Genomic DNA, 23298 nt, shown 5'->3' with positions numbered 1-23298 from the left:
TCGAACCCGGGTCGCAGCGGTGAGAGTCCTGCACCCTAACCACTAGACCACCAGGGGCCCCTTATGTTAAATATGTAGTAGTAAAGCAGAGAAGACACTTCCTTAGCCTTGGAAATTTCAGTATGCACAACATATGCGATCAGGTTTTCTGGTCACCGCTTACATAATTTTTGTGTGTATTTCTGATTTTTTGAGTTAATAACAGAAGCTTGAGACTCAATTCTTAATTAAGCTTTAATGTTTTTTTAACTTTTTAACTTAAGGGAGTGTTGTTGAAATTGTGCCCGCCTTTTATCTTGTATGGATTTGGCCCATTGAATGAAAATGGTAGGACTGGAAATATGCCCATATTGCATAGCTATATTTTCCAAGTATGTTACAGTAGTATTATGGCTCTCTAATGTAGCTTGTCTCATGTTCATTTGTATTCTTTTGCCTTTCTTCTTAATGTACATGTGACATTTTAGTTGTTGTTCATCTGCAAATGAGAAACATTTCTCAAGTGAGTAAAATTTCAAGATTTATGTCTCCAGTCATCCTATCAGTGAGAAACAGAAAAAAGTTATATTGGAAGTTAGATACAAAAAAAAAAAATTCTCCAGAATATTTCATGATAGTCTTAAGCCAAAATAGAAAAAATAATAAAGTTTGCTTTAACTATTGAGAAGTAAGAACTCAGATGAATTATTTGTTGAGTAAACTTTGGAATGGTAAAGTTATTATTAAGTATAAATTTGATAATACTGTTTGCAAATCTTCTTTTTTAGGGTGCAGATTTATCCCATGTGTTTTGTACCAAAGATGCAGCAACAGTAATCAAATCATATAGTCCAGAGCTGATTGTTCATCCAGTTCTGTAAGTGACTTATGTTTGTTTAAATGAGCTAATCAGGCTTACTAGTTTGAACATTTCAATCTGATAATTGATTAATTTATGTTATTTCTTTTTCTGAGTTACTGAATGGGTGAGCTATGGATTACAAAAACTTCGGGATTTGTCCCTTCATTACAGTTAGATATTTAATACAGAACAATCAGTTGTGAATTTTTTTTCATGACTATCAAAGTATAATTTCTAAAAAGCAAAGATCTTGCTTTCTGCTGCTTGCTGACATACATTCTGTGATTGCAATGCATTTAACTGTAAACAGTTGCAAAATCCAGAACTAAGAAACACTAGAAGTCAGCATTTTGAAATTTGCATTTGAAAGGCAAGTAGAGTGTGTTCTCTTGCTTCTTCTGTCCTACTTGTATTTAACAGCAGTGTGTTCTTTTTCCCCTCTTGCTACTGTGCATATAGACACCTATGCAAAATGACTGGGCAAGAGAGATGGTGATTCTCTTTTTTTCTCCATGAGTATGTTGCTTTAGATACATACCTGTTCTTGGGAATAAATGGATGTTCCAAAGTGATATAAAATTCAGGTTTTATTAACAAGAAGATGAAAAGTTTAATAAGCAACTGTCTTCTTAATTTGGAAAATCAGTGTGTGCGTTTCTAAATTTGTGTTCTGAAATATGTTACTGACTAACTTTCACAGGATAAATTTGTTTCAGTTAGGTGTTATGATGGTTTACAATGAGCACTGCAAATGAGAATTAAGATGTCTGCCTTAGGTATATGCCCCTGAGCTTAGTTTGCACCAGTGCATGTTGAAGTCTGTTGGTGTACATAGCAAAGCTGTGATTAAGGTAGAAAAAGCATAATTTAAAATCATGTTTGTCAGATACTGCTGTCAGAAAGGATTTATGACAGTAGAAATAATTTGGTGTCTGAGAAAAAGAATATGATCTTCCTTATGGGGATGCCTGTGGTAGGAAGCCATAAGTTTATTACATTCTAAAGTCGCATTTCATTCCTGTCACTGTAGAGAGTGGTGCTTAGAAAGAAGACAGTTAAACAGGGTTGTCTTTTGTTGGTTGCTTTTCCCCCACCCCTCCCCCCTCTCCAAAGATAGAAGAAACCCATAACTTTATGGATTTTAGACAAGATAAAAATGATGTTTGAAAGCAAGGGAAAAATACATGGATAGGGGGTTTTTACCAGTATGACTGTGTTTGCCTCTAAAATCCTAAAGGCACATCTCCAGTCGATGTTCTGTCTGATACCATATGATAACAAATGCAATGGAGAATCCTAATGGCAGTATTAGCATTTAACTTGTGTTGTCTTGATGTATGACACTCAGGATTCAGCATATGGTTGTCTTGTATGATAGCGAGTTGACTTTGCCTTGGGAAAAGCATTTTTTGTGTACGCAGGGGTTCTTGATGTCTGGTAATGGTAAAAGTAAATAGGAGAAACAGAAGCAGCATAGAGAAAAATGCAGGTACCAAAAGTGTAAACAGTAAACTTTCTGTTCTTTGGAGGACCAGATTGTGCCTGCTAGGTAAGAGTGGAGTGTTTTTATACACAGATTCTCAGTGTCTTCTGTGGAATTCAGATCTCAATGAAAACTCTGATCTTTCTATTCACAAAGAGAACTTTTGATTTTAAACTTCAGCTCTGTCTATAAATTCCTCCAGATGCACAAAGTACAGTGAATCTAGAGATTTCCATATGCATGTATCTTTAAGTCTACAACTCAATATTTAATACTTTTATTAAAACTGATTAATTTCACACAGACAGCTGGGCTAATTGCATGATGCAGTCGATCTGTAAATATTGTTTACATGACATTCAAAATGAAAAAATGCAAAATATGAGTGTTTAGATTTTATTTGTTCAATTTTCCTCGTATTTTTATCTCTTCTGCTTCACTTGAGGGAAAGAGAAAATGGTTAGAAAGAAAAAAATCTTGACTGACTCTATTGAGCCCAGATTTTATTTAAATTTACACTAACAGCCTATTTTTCTTGTAAGGTCCTTTTGTCTTCAGTGTCACACTTTTCATATGATCTTTTATATGTTGTGGAGCCGTTCAGGTTCTGCAGGCACGGCCGGCTGCTCTTGATTCAGAGCCTGATCTCTTAAACAGTCTTTGTACTTTCTCCCAGGCTGCACTTCACGCATGGAAGAACCTCCGGGAAAAACCCACCAAGCAGCTATGTCATTGTTTTCTTTTGTGTCTCTCCTTAAAACTTTGCTTTGTTGTGATTTCTCCATGACCCTTCAGAATAACTAGGTAGCTGTTGTACCACTCTCTTATTATGCTAATTATAATTATGGTCCTGTGTACTCAACTCACTGTTTGAACAGTTTGGCATTTTGCCAGGGTTCAGCTGCCATTTTGTGCTGCCAGGAGCCTGACATTTTATCATCTCTGTGACTGAGCTGCCACTACGTTTCTCTACTGCCTTCACCTCACAGGGAATCGTCTCAAGGAAAGAACATGCCCTTTTTTTGCCCTTGTCTAAATGCAAGGGTGTTTCTGGCTTATTAGAGGTGCTGTGGTGGATCTTGGCCAGCATGACTAGTGAAGGTATCTGAGAGCTAGAAGTTGGACTAGAGTGTTTCAGGTCCTTGGCAAACGTGTATCACTTCAAGGATGTTCAAGGAATGGTGTGTGAGAATGACTGAGTAGGATTGCAGAGGAGGGTTATGAAAACAAACATCCATCTTACAGCATTGACAGGGGAATTCCTCATGACCCCAGCTGTAGACCATCCTGGGATTCCTTTTGGTGTAACAGCCTATACTGGGGATACCCATAACACAACTTTCTCTGAGGTTTTTGTCCTTGAGTTCATTCTTTGTGAGTCAACGTGGGAGAGCTGGGACTACACATGGCAGCTTGGAATCTGGAAAGATGAAGTTTCAGCACCTGGCTCTATGTGTCCTCGGCACCTGAGTGGAATAATGATAGCTGGGTGTTTAGGGGCCACGAATAGTCAATATTATCAGTAGTAACTTTTCCTTTTTATTCAGAGATTCTGTCAGGTGCATTATGGCCCCTTCCACAATGACCTGGTAGTATTCAAAAACTGACCAGCTAACCAGTTCAATATTTTTGCTGTCTGACTTTTTGCTGTCGTGTAGAGAAGTGTGTATTGTAGTGAAAAGTGAAAAGTGTGTATTGTAGAAGTTAGGGCCTTTTGAATAGTGGAATAAATGGAGTCTTGGTGACAGCTACCTTCCTTGGTCTTGTCACTGCTACTCCCAGTTTGTGCTACATTTTTCTGTTTTCTCAGCTAACATGTTCCTACTGTAAATGCTATGCAGTTACAGACAAGATAAAACTTAGCTTTGACATTTTATTAAGTTTTACTGCAGGTGTCTCCTGTGTGGATTTTTGCTGTAGATGTGTGTGTACTTTCTTCATGCGTTAGTGTTGGGAACTTTGTAGAGAAGAGTTTTCAGCAACTTTTTTTATTTCCCTAGTTAATTCCCTGGCTCAGGTCAGGTTCAATAGACTTCTTGGATACTTGTGTTGGATTGGCTTATCCTGTCTTGATAGGCAAGTGATCACAGAACTAAATGAGCTATATGAACCCTGCTAGTTATATTTTAAAAGAAGATTGAATAAATCTATTGTGCTAGATTCCCCTCTTGCAAGGACATTTTGCAATTAATTGTCCAGAAATTTTCTCCTCTGTAGGCCAGGAGACACCCACATTCTACTGAGTAGGTCTCTTGTATCCTGGTTATCAGACACTTAGTAAAATCAGCAGTCTATACTCCTTGATCTCCGGCAGTTTATCAGAGAAGTAGAATGAAATGTCAGGGGCCAAAGAAGTTAAGTAATTTTTCCATTATTCACAAAAAAAGTCACCCTTGAACTAGGTATGGATTTAGAACAAATACCTTCCTCACAGCTGGTTGTATACATGGGCCTGTATGGACTAGGAAAGATTGCCAGAATACTGGAAGTCTTATAGTTAATTGCAGAGTTCGTGTTTTGGCTTGGATTTTGAAAGATTATTCTTTTGAGTTAAAAATAACTGGGGAGAAAATTCTCATGAGGCTGGGCTATATGTTGAGGCCAGTCACCACTAATGAAGAAATTTGATGGGGTTTCTGGAACATATTTTACCTAATTTTACTGAATTTTGTCTACATTTTGACAGTTTGATGAAGTCATGAATCTTGAATAGTGAGCTACTGATAAGTTATTTGAATACTTTTAACCACTGGCAAGTCTCTTAAAGAAAGCCTAGGAAAAATCTTAAGATTATTAGCCCTTTATAATTCATTATGTGGAGAGGAAGCTCACACCTTTCAGTTGTGCTAGCTAAGGCTAGCTATTAACCAATACTTCTGTGTAACGGTGGGACTTATGCCTCTTTTGGATCAGCTGCTGGTAAAAGTGCAGGAGTTCATGTCACCAAGAAAAGTCAAGGGGAAAGTCAAGGAGAAAGCAGAGATTGCTTCAGTTACCAAAAAGATGTCTCCCAAGTGACTTGGCTGCTGGATCCTCATTATACCTGCGAAGAAGATGAAGGAAGGCATAAACTTTGTGATGTTTCTCCCAAGGCCCATTTAGACAGCAGTTTAGCTAGGAATCACATAAAAAAGTTTTTGTATTTTTTTCTTAGGTTGTCAGGGAGAGATAAAGGTCAGTTTGTGTGTGCCGAGTCAGAGATTTTATATATTTAAACTGTGTCCAGTCCTGTTGTGCAGTGCTGTGGCCAAAACTTGCTTATGGACCTGTTTCTTGTGTCCAGCTTTCTTGGCAAAAAGCTGCTGCTTCTTTACTGTGTGTTGCAGAGTGAATAAAAGCTGGGAGGTGTATTCAGCCCATACTATAGTCCCTTTCCTCCCTGTTGTTGCAGAAGTCCCATGTGATACTAACACAGATTGTGTCACCTCCTCAAAATGTGAGAAGTAGCCAAAGGTTTTTAGCATTGCTGCAGGGAGTGCTACTGGTCTTGCTGCTTCCTGATGTGTCAGAAGGAGATGTAGTCCGATTAGATCCTGGCCAAATTCATCCTCCTGAATGCTTACCATACTGCTGTGATTTGAAACCAGGATTAAATTTCTTTGGTGTTCAGACTTTCTTGAGTGTTCAACCTTTCTTGAGTTTTAATGAAGGCAGGCATGCCTGGGGTTTGATTTTGCATGATTTTTTTTATTATTGTTTGAAAGTTTTAGGGTCTCTCTATTTTTTTTTTAACCAGATGACAATTAGCAAAGCAGGTATTTAGACTGAGACTTGTTCTGTCTTCTCACGTGTCCACAGCCAATTTGAAGTACTCTAGCCTTCTGGGTATTAGTTCAACTATCATCTGTGCCTTATGAGTTGAATGAGAGGGCTACCAGTGTGAAAAAGCTTGTCACTTTATTTGCTGGTTTTAACATTAAAAAAAAAGTGCACTAGTTTTTCTAGGGAGGTTATAAGTGTGTATCTTTCTGAGGGAAATTACATTGTCATCTTCATTCTGTTACTTTTAAAGTCACAGGTCTGGTTGATTGCAGTCCATTTGAAGAATATTTGACAGATTCTGCTTACCAAGTCAGTTCACAAGAAGTATTAATGGGTCAAGACCACTTGCATGAACTCTGAAAATAGGAGGTCAAGACATTTGGTTATCGTTATGCTTTTGGGGATGATTGTCGTAATACACATTGGTAATGTGGTTGAAATCAAACCAGACTACAACTGCTTTAAGTATTTAGGTATATCTAAATGCAGGTCATAAAATGATTGTGTTATGGATTTGTGGTATCTTTACAAGGCTAGATAAGGTTGACCTTCAGTGCTGTTGTCATGTCTGTATGAGAAGTCTCAGAAAACAGAGTCAGAAATAGCTTCTTCTCCTTTGTAGGTCTCTCATGGGATGCAAGAGGCTCTGCTCTGCATGAGAGGTGATCCCATGTGTATATTGCTTTTGGATTTGTTGTTGAAGAGGCTGTTGTTAGCTCTGATGCTTGTAGTGTGTGACCACCCAATTCCTAGTGAAACAGAACATCTGATACCTAAGTGAGAATCTGGTGTCCAAAGAGGAGCTGTGGAAAACATTTTGTTTTGTTGTCATCAGTGTGAAAAAATCCCAAAACAATGATATAGCAAATACAGCATTTTTGCTAAATGTGTACCTCAGTAGGTCATTGAAGGAAGAATATGTAGTGGAGTAAGTAGAGACTCTGGTACCTGCATATTAAGAGCACTCTCTTCCTATGACCTCATGATACCCATGCTTCTCCTGGATAATAGCTTGCTGTTCCTGCAGCTGTGTTTTTAATATTTAGAAGAAGCCTCCCAGGTTCACTTCTGGTGTCTAAATTAACTTACTCGGTGGCTGGAAAGGAAGACTTATTTGAATAGAATTCAATACTTCTTATTAAGGTCTTTGTTTTTCTTTCATTTTCTTCCCTGTCATTTAATCAAATTGTAGCTGGAAAATATGTATTTTTATCCAAGTGTTTACAGATTGTACACTATTCAAAGATACTTAAACAGCCTGCTAGGTGAAAATAACCATTTTGTCTTCTAAACTTCGGGGGGGGGCATTTTAATGTGCTAACTTAAATTTAATAAAAGTATCTCTTTTTGGTCTGTAGTTGCATCTAGCCAACTTCATGCCACTGTGTTGTCATTGAGATTTGCTCTACCTGATTGAAGTGCTTGGTGATAGACACATGAGTTGATAATAGACTCAGTGAACTTCTCTAGAATAAGTTATTATTTCCAGTTTTGTTCATGGGACTGAAAGAGGCTGCCTGAAGCCCTCAGGCTTCTGGAGATTTGGCATTAATTTACAAGAATGATGATTTAAACATTGACAAATAGAGCTAGTCTTGGAATAGAGCATTTAATTTTGTGCTCAACACTTTTTGCATTGTTTGGGTTTGAAATAATTCATTTGACCTAAACTCTCCAGGATAATCTCGCTCCTCTTATTTACCCAGTTTCCAATAAAGACCTCACCCAAGATTTACCACAGTAGTTAACAATTAGCTTTCTGAGATGACTACATGAGTTCCAGAGCTATACATTATGTCCAGTCTTCTGCTCTTTTGATGTGTTGTCTAACATTTGATTCACATTAATTATAATTACCTGCAGTGTTTGGACAAACAAAACTGAAACTCTTTCATCCTCAGATCAGAGACTTTTTCCCATCTTTGAAGATAAGTCTCTAGTTTGCCTTTTGAAAGTGCCCACGTAAAGTGACTTTGTCCGGGTTTGCATAAACAGAATTCTGCAGTGGTACATTTTAATGCATTTGAAGTTGCCTCAGTCACACCAAGTGTGCACAGATAATGAGCAGAATTTGAATAATATACTCTCCAGTGAGAAGCCATATAGTTGATTGGGTGATGGCAATCTTGCTTTTGTCCCATGTTCTTCTCTAGCAGGAGGTCCCACTTGATTGGCATTCTGTGGTGTCCATACCACATCCCTGATTACTAAGGTGTTTCCATCTCTGCCTAAAACACACGTGAAGAGCTGCAGTCCCGCTGACTCCTGTTTGTGCTGTCATTCATGCTTATCTATTATTTCCGTAGCTCCTGGTTCCACCCTTGCTGACTTTGCTTCACATTTTCTTGTTTCCATGTAAAATTTGACAAGGCTGCACATTATCACTTGTTCCTTTCCCTCCTCCTGGAAGCAATGCCAGTAACTGTCATTCATCCTGAATGAGGAAAGCTGCTGTGTTTAGAGCTTACTGTAATAATTTAAAGCTATTGCTTGGTCGCTTTTGATCATTTGGTAAAAGCCAGTCTTTGAATAAAAAGCAGCATAGAACAAAATTTTTGGGTTTTTTGGAGGGATGGGGATGGGAGTGGTGTTTCAGGCCTTAGCTGTCGAGTGTCCTCCCACTCTGGGCAGTGACCAGCCTAGAGCAGAGATTCAAGCAGATGGCACCTGGTAGATAACTATTACAAGCTGCTCTACAAGATGTTTAGAAACCGTGGGTGATATTAGGGCAGTAACTACCATCTTTTTTTTCAGGTTGGGGTTTTTTTTTGGTGGTGGTGGTGTGTAGGAGGGCACCTCCTACAGTGGTGGTGGTGTTGTTTTTGGAAAAGTTATTACATCAAGCTTTCCCTAAGATGATGATCTACAGAACTGTGTTTTATGACAGTTTTTATTGTGTGATAGTGAAATACAGAAGAGTCCTGAAGAGCAAAAAGCTTAACCTGAAGTTTTTCTTTCTGTATAAGGTCATCACCTCAGGGCTGCTCTCAATGACTTCTCCCAGTCTGTACTGATATCTAGGATTGCCCTGACCCAGGTGCAGCACAATGCACGTATTGAACTTCATGAGGCTGATGTGGCAAAAGTTATCTAAAGCTAGTAATAATTTGCAGAGAATTTATTATCGCCATTTTAGAGACTAAGTGCTTTGTCTGTTTTGTCATGGAAAGTACTTTTCTTGATACATTCAGGAAGCAGAGAAAAGAGCAAAAAGAAAAGTGTGCGAGATGCTGAACACCATGCCTTGGTCCTGTCCACAAAGTGGCTTCAGGGGTGGCAAATGATAAAGCTTTGTGTCTGTCTTCCCAAGAGATCACAGGCTTCTCAGCCTCTGTGAGCGAAGCTTTGTCTCTCTCTCCCCTTACCTCTCACTAATAGCCAGGGAAAGCTGATCAGCCCCCATCTGCGGCCTCCCCAAGATTGTTCTCTATGGTGAACTTGCCACCGGCTGCTGCAAGAGAGGAGCCCCAAAGAAAAGATACAAGGACTCCCTGAAACAACATCTCAACCTTGAATGTATTGATCACCATAACTGGTCTACTCTGGCCTCCAGTCAGGAAGCCTGGAGACACACCATTTATAACACTGCTGTTTCCTTTGAGAACACCCGCAGGATCACTCTCGAGGAGAAAAGACAATGCAGAAAGAATCGTGTCTTGCCGTTACCACCTAAGGAGTCCTTTTATTGTGCCTTTTGCAACCTGCCCTGTCTATCTCCTATTGACCTTTTTAGCCACCAGCACACTTGTAGCAAATGTGGGTAGAACCCTTCCCAAATCTTCGTTCCTGAAGCCTAGCCATGACATTGGGTTCTGTCAAAGCCTGAAGATTGCATCTCTTTTGAACAAGGGGTCGTCTTCTTCATAGCTCATACCTTTCTAGATAGGAGTTTGTTTTTTTAAAATACAGTGCTAATTTCAATTGTTGTTTCAAAGTCTTGGGCAGTGGAGGTGCTAATTAAATGAAGAGGTTTGAGATCAGGTTAATAACCAGGCAGAGAAATTGGCATGAAGTGACAAAGGACATTAACAGTGTTCTTTGTGTGAGTGTAGTACACAGTGAACAGCTGAGGATCTGATAATGTTTTGTGCTGGTGCCTCCAGAGTCTTTGGAGGTTTTTGTCTGGTTTTGATACACAGGCAAACAAGAAAAAGCAAGGTTTTTTTCTTTTCTGTAGTAATCAACTAAACACTACCAAGGAATATTTATTCCTCAGTACCTAAAAGCACGATTATCTGCACAGGCAAATTACTCAAACAATCCTTAGCAAGAATTTTGGACTGTGCCATCTAGCCTTTCCCAACCACTTTTTCCACTGATGAGGGATTACCGTGGTCCAGCAACGGTGCCCAACAGGCAGGTTGAGCTTTGCCTGCTCTGAAACCTCAGGATGTACAGGCCAGCTGCCCTCAGTGTCAGAGAGTTCTTCTGGGCATATTAAGTCATGTGTATAGACTGTAGCTGTTAAGAGTTGGAAGAGTTTCTGTATTTATGCTGAATCCTGTGGTCAGGAACATTCAAGGTGATGCCCCTTCCTGAAGAAAGTTACCTGTTGATCATTTGTACCCTGTCAGCTTTAAAATGCTACTAGTTTGATGTCTGTAAGATTACACAACAGCCCTTCCACTTTCAGAGCAGCTGTAGATATGGGATATTTGTAAGGCATGTGTAGCTGCATAGCCACAGCTGTTGTGAACCTCCAGTGTCTTGAAGTGAAGTTGGTATGTTGCTTCTGCAAGGCAGTATTTGTTCTGCTTTCTTTATGAAGAATCAAAATCCATCAGTTACTTTACAGCATGTTTTTATAGCTGATTTTGCAATGTAGTAGTCATTATCACCATTTTTAATCTGTTGACCCTTCACGGCTTGGGTTGCTTCTTGATGTGAAGTTGCAAAGGAGTTGAATGTAATGTTTGCAAAATGCTTTGAAGATGAAAAGCTCCACAGTAGGTTTTTATTATTACCAGAGGCAAAGTGAGCAGGAGTGGCTTAATGTTGGACTGTTCATTTCCCAAGAGATGGCTTTGTTTTGAAAAGTGCACATTATCAATTGGATTGTAGACAAAATTATTTTATTTCAATCCTGAATATAAATAAATTGGCAAACTTTCTACCTTTATATTATTTGCATGAGATATTTGTAGAAGAGCAGAGCATTTATGGTACTGCCTATGGCTCTGTTCTTAGCTTATGTTTACTGAAGCATTTTTTAAAATGTATTTGGCTTCTACGGTCCAAAGGTATTTTGAATCCAATCCATTCACACATCCTTATATATATATATATATCTATCTCCATATATTTATAACTGTATGATACATAGATACATTTATTTGAGAAATATATGTATTTGAGATATATATTGCTCTTCAAAGATAAAATAAGTTCAGCATGTGAATTTAAAAAAGTGACCGGCATTCAGAAATGGTGATGTTTTATTAGAGTTTTGATTACAGGCAATTTTTCACATGTTCAACCTCTCACATGTCTTCTTTTTTTTTTTTTTTTAATAGTGCTTTAAATATTTCTTGAAGCATTTTTATTTCCAGCCTGTACCTACATCATAAACTTACAGGTGATTGTACAGAGACAAATAAAAAGTAAAAAATGAGCTGTTTGACAATTCTGAAGCTGCTACTGTTTCCTTGCGAGTTAGAGAAATGATGGAGCTGCATCGTTCAAATGGAAATTGAGCTGCTAAACCAGGGGACTGCTTCAGGGACACCCGATGTCCTCACGTGGTTCGTTGTCTCCCTTGACCTTGCAGCGGGTCATTGCTTCTAAGCAGCAGCCTTGTTTTGACAGAGCTGTTTTGTGGTGTCAGCACAGGGTGCCTTTGGGGAGCCCTGGCTGGCACAGCCGGGATTTCTGGAGCAGCTTTGTCTGTGGAGGGGCTGCTGGGCTGCGGCCAGGCGGGAGGCACTGCATCCCTGCAGCCTTGAGTGCTCTGCCTCGCACCCTGCAGCTGCAAAGGCTCTGGGCTCCTGTCTGGCACTTGCAGAAATCATTGCGGAATTTGCTGATTCTGCCAGATGCAAGCTAAACACTTGTTCCCAAGTGGTGTGTCCCATCAGTACAGCTGTTGGTTATGAAAAACATGCAGTGGCTTTCATCCGTAATAATACAGCTTTGTTGAAGTATTGCAAGCTTAAAATATTGTGAGCAATACTCTGAAGCAGGACCTCCTTGCTCAGCCTACAGGGAGCTTTATTCCCTGTGCTTCAGTTAAAATGCTCGTTTATTGTTGTCACTAATGTCAGAGGTGGGGAGGGAGGGAGGGGAAATTTTCCCTCCATACTGTCAGTAAGGATTAACTACAACTGGTGGGCAGTACTTTCAAAATATTCTGGCCTATTTACACAATAAAACTGATCAGAACAAAATAAGCCGTTCTGGTCAGTGGCTGAATGCTGTATTGTGGCAGCTGTATTTGGCAGCGGATTTTCTCATCATTTTTCCAGTGTAGACAAAAACCTGAATGCTGCAGAAATCTTAAGCAGTACAAGCAGATAATACCCCTACTGAATAACTTGTTTCTCCAGTTGCCTTTTGGGGAAACAGGACAATTTGGCTGTAATTCAGTTGGAACAAATGCTTATGAAGCAATGACAAAAAAGCATATGAGTAGATTTATCATTTTACCATGTAGGGAAATAAATAATTTCGTCATTTCCAGCAAGCCATGGTATATACCTGTGAGACGGTGGATCTCTCTCCAAGGTATAATCTCTGCAAAGAAGCATTAGATAGGAATTGTGATAGACCAAAAATTGTTGGTTTCCTGCTTGGGTTTTATTTTTTTATTTTGTAAACAACTGTAGTGGGTACTTGCAATTACCTCCTCATTTTTATGTGATATTCTCTAAGGAATTAATTGAGAGAAATGTTTGGGCAACCATTCCATATTTCCTGAGTCATAGATTTTTGGTAGTTTGGAAGATAAAATTGCCTGACACTCAAGATAGGAAATATCTCTTTCTATCTTGCATCTTGAACTCAGTTTCTGAAACTACTAAAAGGAAGCCTTTTTAAACTTGTCTTTTTTTCACACTTCCATTTTAGTGATAGTCCCAATGCTGTCCATGAGGTGGAAAAGTGGTTACCACGACTGCACTCAGTTGTCATAGGACCTGGCTTAGGTAGAGATGAAGTTCTACTTGAGAACGCTAAGGTAATATGCATACTGATATTTTATCCTTTGTCTTTATGTTGAATTTTATTAACTAGTTTCCTGTATTTTACATCACTACAGAAATGTTCTTGATAGGGTTGCTAAATGACAAATTTAATAAAATATTGTTGACTGGAAATTGCAGTTACTGTTCATGGTCTTCACTATTACACTTAATCTTCACTTGGAATTTTAGGCATCAGTATGATTGTTTTGATTTGCTTTTGTTTTGCTTGTGAAAGTCACTAATGAAGAAATAGATGTTGGCATATCTAGATAAAGGGCTCTGTGTTTTCTTAGGTGCAAAGCACCTGTACTGTAAGTGCATAGATATGGATTCGATTTCCTTATTTTCAGTACCATATTTGACATCTTTTCTCAGATGTGTCAAAGAACAGGGACCGTGTCCCCTTGCAATAAGAAATAATACTCTTAATTATAAAATGTTGCGGATTTCTACTCTGGATAAAGAGGTAATCCTATTTTCTGTCAAGCCTCAGTGGAGAGATGAAAACAGGAGCTTAGTTTTGTACTTTAAATAACACATACTTAGACTGTCTTCCAGATGATGTTTTGTATTACCGTCAACACATTTTGGTATGTTTGAAGTGTATCTTTCAGTCTACTGTCAATCTAATTTTGTACAATTTCTTTTTTTTTTCCCGAGCAGTATTACTGAATTAATCAGTGGTGCTAACAAGTGGAATATATATAATTTACAGAAATGTTGACAGTAACACAGTGAAATTGCAAAACAGGGGAGGCAAGAGTCTGGAGACCACACTGTCCAAGTGTTTTAAAATACCTTGAAAACTAGGGAGGGTGGTTTTGCTAGGATTTTGTTAGAGAAAGTTGCTACTGGAGCTTTTCACTTCTTTAGTTCTTCTGCTTCCTTTTCGGAAGGAAAATGTGTGTATTATGATACAGAGGTGCAAAACTAATAAAGATTAGAAAATAAAAAATAAATTATTACACCTGATGAAGAAATCGTATTTTATTCTAAATGAACTATTTAAACGTATTTTATTATTTTTTAAAAAAAATTTTCAGGATTGCTTCTACAGAAAAAAAATTTTGGTCAATGATTTTTCTATTTCCTTGGTTTAAAAAAAAATTAAGTTTGTCTTCTGTTCCTAAAAGAAGAAAACTTTAAATAAAAGAAAATAAGATTCATTTATAATATCTAAGATACGTCAGATAAACTTCTTTTATATCAGAATTCCATCTGGGGTTTATATGCTTATCTGTACTAAAGAAGTATCTGGGAGATTTCTTGATTGTGTTTTTTTCATCATTGCTAAAAATAATTTTGCTTTCTTAGTGAATTACAAGCATACTTTTACTTCAGCCTGGCTGTCCTGTGTAAGCTAGCTTAAAGAAACAAACCCAGCCTATAAAGACAAGGCATTTGGAAGTTACTTCATGCTAAAATCTCAGGATACATTCATGTGAGCCAAGGATCTGGCCTTATTAATTTCAATTCCCATTAAAGCTCAAGTTCTTTGTCTTCATTCTAGTTATGTAAGTGTTCATTAGTTACCCAGTGTTGTGGGTTTTAACATGTCACTGGGGACAAGTGACCCCTGTTTGCCTGCTTAAGGTAGACCGGTGCTTCTCTGTGCTGAGGGAAGGCTGAGTCTCCCTCTTGCTTCAACAGCAAATATTAAACTTCAATAAAAAAGCAAGAGATGATATCATTGCTGTTTAAAACTCTTATAGGAGATTGGGCTGGTATATAATTTTCTGGTTTCCCTTTAAGCTGACCATGGCATGTGTCTTAGGAACACAGGGCTGAGAAGTAGGTGAGTGTCTGCTTTCTGATCAGGGTTTTGTATCAGAGTGGTAGTTTCAGTGGGAGAGAGCTTCCCCTCTTCCTCCTTCTGCCCCATTAAATGCTGAGGCATGGTGGTCTGTCACCCCTCCGAAGCTGTTTTTATGTCTGTTCTTGTCAGTGTTGTGCCAATGCATTGCCAATGAATGTGATTCTCTAAACAGTCATGTGTTTGGACTCCTTCTTTCCTATGAACATTGAGAAATTAAGAAATTACTGCAGTAACCTGCAGTTTCTGGTGCTTGTTGACCAGGTGGTTTATCATCTCTAGATCAAAGAATGCTTTGCTTCCTCAGCATCTTTAGTATGTCACCTGCCTCCCTCATTCTTAATGCCTGCAGCAGCATGTGGCACTTGAGCTCCTTTCAACAGTCTGATTAAAAAAAACCCCACCTTGTCATCACTTTCCTTTGACTTCTTTTTTTCCCCTTGAGTGCATAGTGATATTCTGTAAATACATACTTACTGGCTTCCTCTGATTTTCTGGGTTTGGCTGTAATTCCATTTACAAGTCCTATTATAAGAAACCACTCTGCAAGTTATATCCTGCTTTCATGTGCCGCTTGTGTGGGTCTGTGCCAGTAACCCTGCTGTTACTCAGTTGCTTGGGTGAGGGCTGATGCTCTGTCCAAGCTTCCTAGCCATGGGTTTGAATGACCAGGAGCGGCAGCTTCAGGAAATTATCCTAAAGAAAGCATGTGTTGTGTCCTAATAGCTGTGCAGCTGGATTCCTTGCAGATGTGGCAGTTGTAGTCTTGGCCTGATTAGACCTTCCAACTCTGGAGCAAGTAAGCAGTCCAGGCTGTTTCTCTTCAAGAGAGAGGAGTGAAAACAAATTTCTGCTCCACTTCTCAGCTTTGGAGTGTGCACACTGAAGCATCTCTGCTCCCCATACTACTTCAAACTTCTGAAATGCTGTTACCATATTTGATGTGGAACTTGGCCACCATGTCATCTTCCCTGTAGGAAACATGAGGCCACCCGTTTCTCCCTTTCAGTGTCCATGATTGATTCTGGCCAGAGATGACAGTACATTACCTCCCTGAGTTCACCTCAGTTGGAATGCTGCTGCTAGTGGTTTAGACTGTTGAGAAAGAGTTTAGCTGCCATATAGGAAGCAAGGCCAGGGTCTCTATGACTATCCTCTGTTTTGAATCTGCAACGTATTTCCAAAGGTATTGGATACTCTCCTTTTTTCAAATAGCACAAATATTATGTCCCTCTCATACCTACCCATCATAATGTTCTTCATTCAGCTCTACTGGGGATGTTTGCACTTCTGTCTTACTCTGATCTGATTTTCCTTGTAGCTGAGGCTTGGAAGTAGGGAAATTTCTGCCTGTACCATCTAGAGCTGTTCCTCTCCTGGAGGATGATGAGTGCAGCTTCCGAAAGCACTTTGGAAAACTTCGATATTCCTTGCATAGCCTCGTGGGAGAGATGCTGCCTAATGCTCAAGGATGTTCTGCATTCTGCTGCCACCTAGCAGTTAGGCAGTTACAGGCTGAGCTGTGTTCTTTATCAGTTTCCATCCTTTTGACATCTCCTTTCCCCTGTTTCTTCTGGCTTTATGGTCAAATGGACTGATACGGGATTGTTGGTGGAACAGCAGTTACTGTTGGGATCAGGTAGAGAGAAGCACTCATCCTTATGAAGAGCTCTGTTCCTTAACAGAAGTCTTTGATGTTGGAATCTTCTTTGCCTGTCACCGGGTTCCTTCTCTCTCTCCCTGAAGTGCTAGCACTGAATCCTGGACTCTGGTACTTCAGACTTGCTATGTTTTGCTTTGCAGCAGCAAAGGTAGCTTGCTGTTTTCAGCAGTGCATGCTTGCTTCCCTCCTGTGAGAGAGGTAATGATTAATAGTAAGAATGGCTCTGTGTAATTCAGATTACACGATAAAATTGACCGGTTGCTCAAACTATGTGCTTGTTCCTCTCACTCAATTTTCAGTCTTTGTTTTAGCTCCCAGAACACGTCAGGAATACCAGCCTGGGTTTTTCTTATGGCTGAGGCCCTGCCTAGCTGCCATTTGTGCCTACTGCTGTTGCTGTTTCTCTTCTCTCACCCCCCTTGCCTTGCAACACTGCCCTCAGCCAGTCATTTGCCCTTAAAGATCTCTCCTATCTCTTGGGATATAAATTTCAGAAATCTCATTTTCCGACCCTAGTGACATCATTGTGAGTATGGCCAGTCTTCACGAGCGAAGATTTGGGAAAGGTCATTAACCCTTTGGGCCTGCGCAGTGGATTTTTTAGGTGAGACACAGCGTGCGCTGAACTGAGCCCACCCTTTAATCCTGAGGTTCATCTGCCGGGGCAGAGCGAGCTTGGACAGTGGCAGTGAGGGTCTCAGGACGTGGGTTTGTAAGGTTGTGTTGAAAGGTTGTCTGGTCTGTAGTTAACATGGTGAGAGAGTTTTGGGCAGTTGTCACGGGATCACCTCCATCGAGTGTGGCCAGAGAGAACCCATTTGAAATTGTCAGATAGATGGATTCTTAGTACCACCTTGATGGAGGCATCAGCCTTTCTGTGTTTGGTTAGTTGGATTAGTTTCCCCCTTTCAAGTCTCATGTTTTCAGGATTTAGGCAACACTTCATAGCCTTAGTAAATTGTGAGAATGGGACCAGGTGCTTCCCTACGCTATCTGCACTAGTTTTTTACAAGATCAAGAGGACTATAGAATACAGGGCCACTTGTCATAGCTGTCTGTTAAAACTAGATCTGCCACTATGGACCTTGAAGAACATTTTCCACTTGATATCTGAGCAGCCCCCCACTCCATTTGTACTAAGACACCTGAGAAGCATCCCAGGCTAATGCTGCAGCTGACAGATTAGTCATACTGTCTGTGGTACCCACCACCATGCCCAAATATGAACAGGATTTATTACTCTTTAGAATCACTGCTCGTGGCTACTCAAATTAGCAGAATTATTATTTTCCAAACTTCGTTCTTCAGTGTGTGTCACATGCTTTTGCTTCTTTCCCTGTTTATACCCTCTGGAGGTTCTCAGTGTGGGAATTCAGCAGTTCCTAGGGAACTGAAGTAGCACTTCCTATTCTCAGCACTCAGCTAGGAGGAGATGAGGTAGATTGGGTCTTTTGGCTGTGGTACTTGTTATGACCCACCCCAGAAGGGGAGGGTAACCCAGGTTCTTGTTAGTAAATCCCTTGGGGTGGATTAGAGTGAAACAACACTAAATCATCGGTGTTTGTAAATATATATATATATGTGTGTGTGGTTTATTTTAGAACAGTTTTGTTTCAAAGGAAGACAGTTGTAGTTGTTTTGGTTGTTATCATCTATAGTAATACAGCAATATTAAAGCATAAAAATAACACTTAAGGAAATGTATAAGAAAAGGAAGAGAAAGAAGGATAAAAATGGAAAGATATATATAGTCACCACCTGCTGGATCCAGCAATGAAACTTGGCAGTTGCAGTTTTCATGTCTGTAGATTAAAGCAATGGTCTTGACCATTGGGGCTAGGGGAAACCCCCCACAACTCAAAGATTTCACGAGTTATTATACACTTTGAGCTCAGGTGGGAACACCTTGTACCTTCCCTGGGGGTAGGGAGTTTTACAATGGATGATGTCCCACAGGACGTGTCAGGAATCTTCAGTGCCCCCCAGAGGGGTCTTCACAGCAGAGTCATCTTGTAAGGGAGGACCTTGGCATGCTAAAAAGGATTATCCCATCTCACAGGATTTGCCTCTTCCCTTATCTGGCAATCCAGTTTGTAGCTTCAGGTATGCACACCCTTCTGCACCTGCAATAGTTGGACAATGGCACCCACTTATCTTATCTGAAGGTCTTTTCGAAGTAGGCTACTCAGGGAGGGGTGGGCTTTGCTAGGTGAGCAGTCTTTTGGTGATCTTAACAACGTTTAAGCCATTAACCATTTCAATCTCTGACAGTACTGCAGAGGCAAACCCCAGAGGGCATGTGTGTGCACTTGCTGTGAGAATGTGTGTGCAAAATGCATTCCTCTGAGCCTTCACCCAACCCCCGATATTGATGCATGTACCACAAGTAGTATCCAGGGAAAAACTAATCTCTTACTAGCCAAGCTTCACTGCTCTCGAAAGGCCTGATGAGAGTCAGAATTTGTGCGTGTCTTCACCTAAGATGAGGCACTTGCTGGGATAGGATGCAGTTCTTTCTCTGTGGTAGTGTTACTGGTGCAGATAAAGCTTGGGAACACCTCTCAAAGCAGAGAGATCCTCTTGGTTATGCCAAGAACTATTGCTGCTTGTTCTAAGAATTATTAGTATTCTTTGGCTTCCTCACAAATGTCTTGATTAGAAAAACAGTGTTTGAATATATGCTAACAGGACCTTAAATACAGGTTTATGCAGCTTGCAAACAGAGTTTATTTTCTAATATATGTAATGGATCTTGATGACAGTCATTCACAGTGAAGTGGGATGTTTATTTGCTTTCTGTGTGTAGGCTCATATTGTTCTTTAACGTGATTTTGTTACTTAGAAGCATTTGTAAGAAAAACACTGAATGGTATACCTTTTCAACTCTTTCTGAGCATCATTCAGCTACAAACTCTACAAAGAAATCTGCAGTTATAAATGACAGAGTTCATTTTAAGTTTATGTTTATTTTTTTTAGACAAAATGCCAACAGCTGACCATGAATATCTTAAGCCAAATCTAACATTAACGTAATCAGGTATAAATTGGACGCCTTGTAGAGTTTGCATTGTGAGTGCAAACATTCAGTAGATCAAAACGTGAGAAAAATGGCTGCTGTTATTTATTCTGATTAATGCTTAAAGTGGATTTGAATGTGTTTAGGGCTGAAAGTGTATAAATGTAGCTTCTTAAGTGGTGTCTGGTTGACCATAATTTTGAGAAGCAAAGCCAAAAAGGAGTGGGCTGGGGTTTTGCAGAACTAGGATAGTATTTCAGAGGATTTTACTTTGTTTGCTTGTGTTCCTTTTGTTCAGGCATTCCTTGGATTGTGTCACTTCTTTAAGAATTTAGCATATGATTGAAGCTGATATTAAGAAACCTTAGCTGCAGTTTTCCTCCACCTTTGAGGACAAGTGATCTAATTTGAATTCAAAGAGGGAATTTACAAGTGAATAATTTTTATATCTTTTTTTTTTAAATGTAGAATAGAACACTTCTGATTAGCTGCCAGCTACAGTGTCTTCAGCTTTGTTAGTTGTAACAACAGCTTTCAGCGTTTCCTAAAGCACTTAATGAGCCTGATCATGTAGCAGGGTACTCTTTAGACTCCTTATTACCCTCTGCCTGGCTTAAATATTTTGCTGTGCACCTGAAAATCTGTTTTGGAGAACAGGGCCTAGCATGAGGTACTACAGTTAAAAGAAAAAGACCAACTTAAATTGAATGGAGCATAAACCATGAGATAAAGAAGCTATTTGTTTCAGAGAAAGGATATTCATCTCTTTTATGAGCCTCTTCATTCAGGAGTGATGGTCATTCCTTGTGTGAGGTTTGAGAGCTTAGTGGAGTGATTAATGAACTAGTGATAGTTATGCATAAGAAATATATAAAGTAAAACTCGGGCAATTAGGCTAGTTAAGGGTGATTTTTATATATCTTGTCCACAGAGAAAGTTTTGTTTGTCTTTACTGAATTTTAGGAGGATGAATTCTTGGGTCAGTTTATAGGAACTAATGAAAGCAAGTTTAAGAGTTAACTGCATGGGTTTTTTTGTAAAAACAGCAAGTAAATAAAAAACCCAAAGCCAGTTACTGAAAATATGTCTCTAATTTGAAGAATCTCAAACAGTAGAACTCCATTCTGAATGTTTTTTAAATGTCTTGCTCCAAACAGAATATATTTAGGGAAGCTTCTCCCCTCCTGCCAACCCTGACTGAAGCCTTGAGCACAGCCTGAGCTTGGAATATTTGCCTACCTCTAGCTGTGCAAGATTACAAACTTCTGCTTGCCAAGCCCATTTTCCCAGCGTCTCTGCCACAGAGCTGCATCCTGACCTCTATTGCAGCTGAGTCCCTGCTAACTCTGCATTTATCCAGACTTGAGGCAAGCAAGGCAGAAGTGCTTCCTAGGGCTTTCAGTGCCCTAGGAATTTTGTAGGAATTGATTTGCAGTGTGTTGGGGTGGAACTTATTTGTTCCTCCCGGTCACCTGGGGGAAGAGGATGTGCAGAAATGCTTCCAGCTGCAGCATTTACAGGAAATGTTGTCTGTGTCTTTTATCTCTCTGTTCCAGACAAAACCATGGATCCGGGATTGCTGGATGAGAGCGGCATCCATGCAGAAAATATAAGCAATTATAGGTGGCATTTCAACAGCAGTTTCTGATCCTAGCTTTCAACAGAGAGTTCTTTGTAAAAGGGGCTGCCATTCCTTTTTGATTTTTTAAGGTTGTATGAGATGTAGCCAGTGACAGGTTATGCACATTTGCATGTCTCTACCAAACCAGAGTGTGTAATTACATACTTGGCATTTGCAAGTTGCAGTGGAGCGCACTTTCAGTGGGCTGATGGCAAGGTTATACTACTTCCTAAAGGGTTTGGATGTCATCATGGCTAATGCTCTCTATTATTATAGCATGTTAAAGCTTAAACTTCTTTTTGAGAACATGAGTAAGAATTTTGCCAGGGGTAGGCCAAGACATGACTCTTGAAGGGACTGAGGAAATGCAGTGTTCATTGCTGACATCAGTAAAGTGATCTTTCCTTTGCAAGGTAGAAGGATGACAATGTGAAAATTAATTACTGTTGTGGTATAGGTGTTGTTTTATATGTGCTACTATTGCAGTTTTCTGTTAATTTAATTAAAATTCAATCTTTTATTAAAATGAGTGGCTCTAATTTCCTGATTCTTCCCTTTTCGAACACCAAATGCCAAAGTTTTGTGTAGCTGAATCAGTTCATCAGGAAAAATTCAAGTAGTGATAAAACTACTAATATATTAAAAGTCATTGCAGGCATTCTGCTGCTAATCCACATCTAATTAAAAAGGCTGAAAAGTATATCCAAGTCAGGTGTGGGCAAAACTATGGAATTGTCTTTTCCATGGAGCTGTGAAGAACCAGGTTGCATGCTGTTACATGTGGGCAGAGTAAATATGATGTGTGTTATTGCTGGCCCATGGACTTGGGTGGAGAAGTCCAGACTGACTGCAGAGTTTCTTTCCAAGAGGCTGTGGGTACTTGCTGTGAGTGCACCACCTGCTCTCTGCTCCTGGTTCTTTGGGATGGCTGCTCTATGAAGACTTCTATGACTGATAAGACATCCTTTGGTTGTACTTAAGAGTTCCACAGGAATTTATTCCTCCCTCACATGTTCTTCTCCATTCCTCCTCTAGCTGTTTTTTGCAACCAGTGTCTCACATTGGCTCATCTCAGCCCCATTTTTCCATAATAATTGTGGAACTGTGCAGGAGTCCTGGATGTCCATGTTAGTACAGTGTAGGTGAATCTTGTGTTTCATAGCACAGCTGCAGGCTATCAAATGCTTAAATCATATCATGCTTTTCTGCATTACTGTGCTCTCTTTCAGCAGTAACCTGTCCATTTGTGCCTTCCAGCTTCTGTCTCCTGCAGTCCTTTCCAGCCTGAATAATTTCACCTTTGTGTATCGTTCAGGTGTCAGTGTTTTGGGGGTTTTGTGTGTCATGTTTTTGGGGGGATAGACCAGTGGCTTTTACTGTAACAAACTTCTTTTTTTGAGTTCTTACTGAGTATGTTGCTTGCATCCAACTCCTGGATAACCAGTCAAAGAACAGAATTTTTCAGGAAATTGTATATGTCAACAGTAAAGTGGGAGTAGATTCAAGTTAATTTTACTTTTTCTGGCTTTCCTCCCCTCAACTGCCTCCACCAAAAACTGCCATCACTGAAATACTATTTTGGGCATTCCTAAATGTCAAGTATTTGGTGCTGGTAACAATGATAACTGTGTGAGAGGTTGTCCCATACAGCATCTTCATGAGATGAAATATGTGAATCCCAGGTAATTTCCTCTTGGGTTTAACGAGGATAGAAGCTTCAAATTTGACCTTCAGTTATTAGGAGAGGAAGCTCCTCTTACAGATTTGTTCTAGCATGAGTCCTGCAGCCTTCTAATGCAGTTTGTCATCACTGATTTTAGTAAGAGTGGAGTGATGCCTCTTTCCCTTTTCTCATGCAGATGTAGAATCACTGTTTCAGAGAGCTACCAAGTATTTAGGCAACTCATACAAAGCAGAATAT

At 39.6% G+C, this 23298-nt stretch overlaps 1 protein-coding gene across 1 annotated transcript in view; it reads left to right on the top strand.

Annotated features, from left to right (window-relative positions):
• Positions 1 to 23298, top strand: part of NAXD (NAD(P)HX dehydratase) — a 49753-nt gene that overhangs the window by 8269 nt on the left and 18186 nt on the right. The window contains exons 3-5 of the mRNA XM_017817301.1: positions 264 to 298; positions 768 to 856; positions 13149 to 13257. Coding sequence (XP_017672790.1) covers positions 264 to 298; positions 768 to 856; positions 13149 to 13257 — 233 coding nt within the window. The remainder of the gene's footprint in view (positions 1 to 263; positions 299 to 767; positions 857 to 13148; positions 13258 to 23298) is intronic.

The sequence above is a fragment of the Lepidothrix coronata genome, unplaced genomic scaffold (assembly GCF_001604755.1).
Source record: "Lepidothrix coronata isolate B3197 unplaced genomic scaffold, Lepidothrix_coronata-1.0 Scaffold60, whole genome shotgun sequence".
NCBI classification, from domain to species: domain Eukaryota; kingdom Metazoa; phylum Chordata; class Aves; order Passeriformes; family Pipridae; genus Lepidothrix; species Lepidothrix coronata.
The sequence above is the reverse complement of the archived record's forward strand: the minus strand, read 5'-3'. Positions and strand labels throughout refer to the sequence as shown.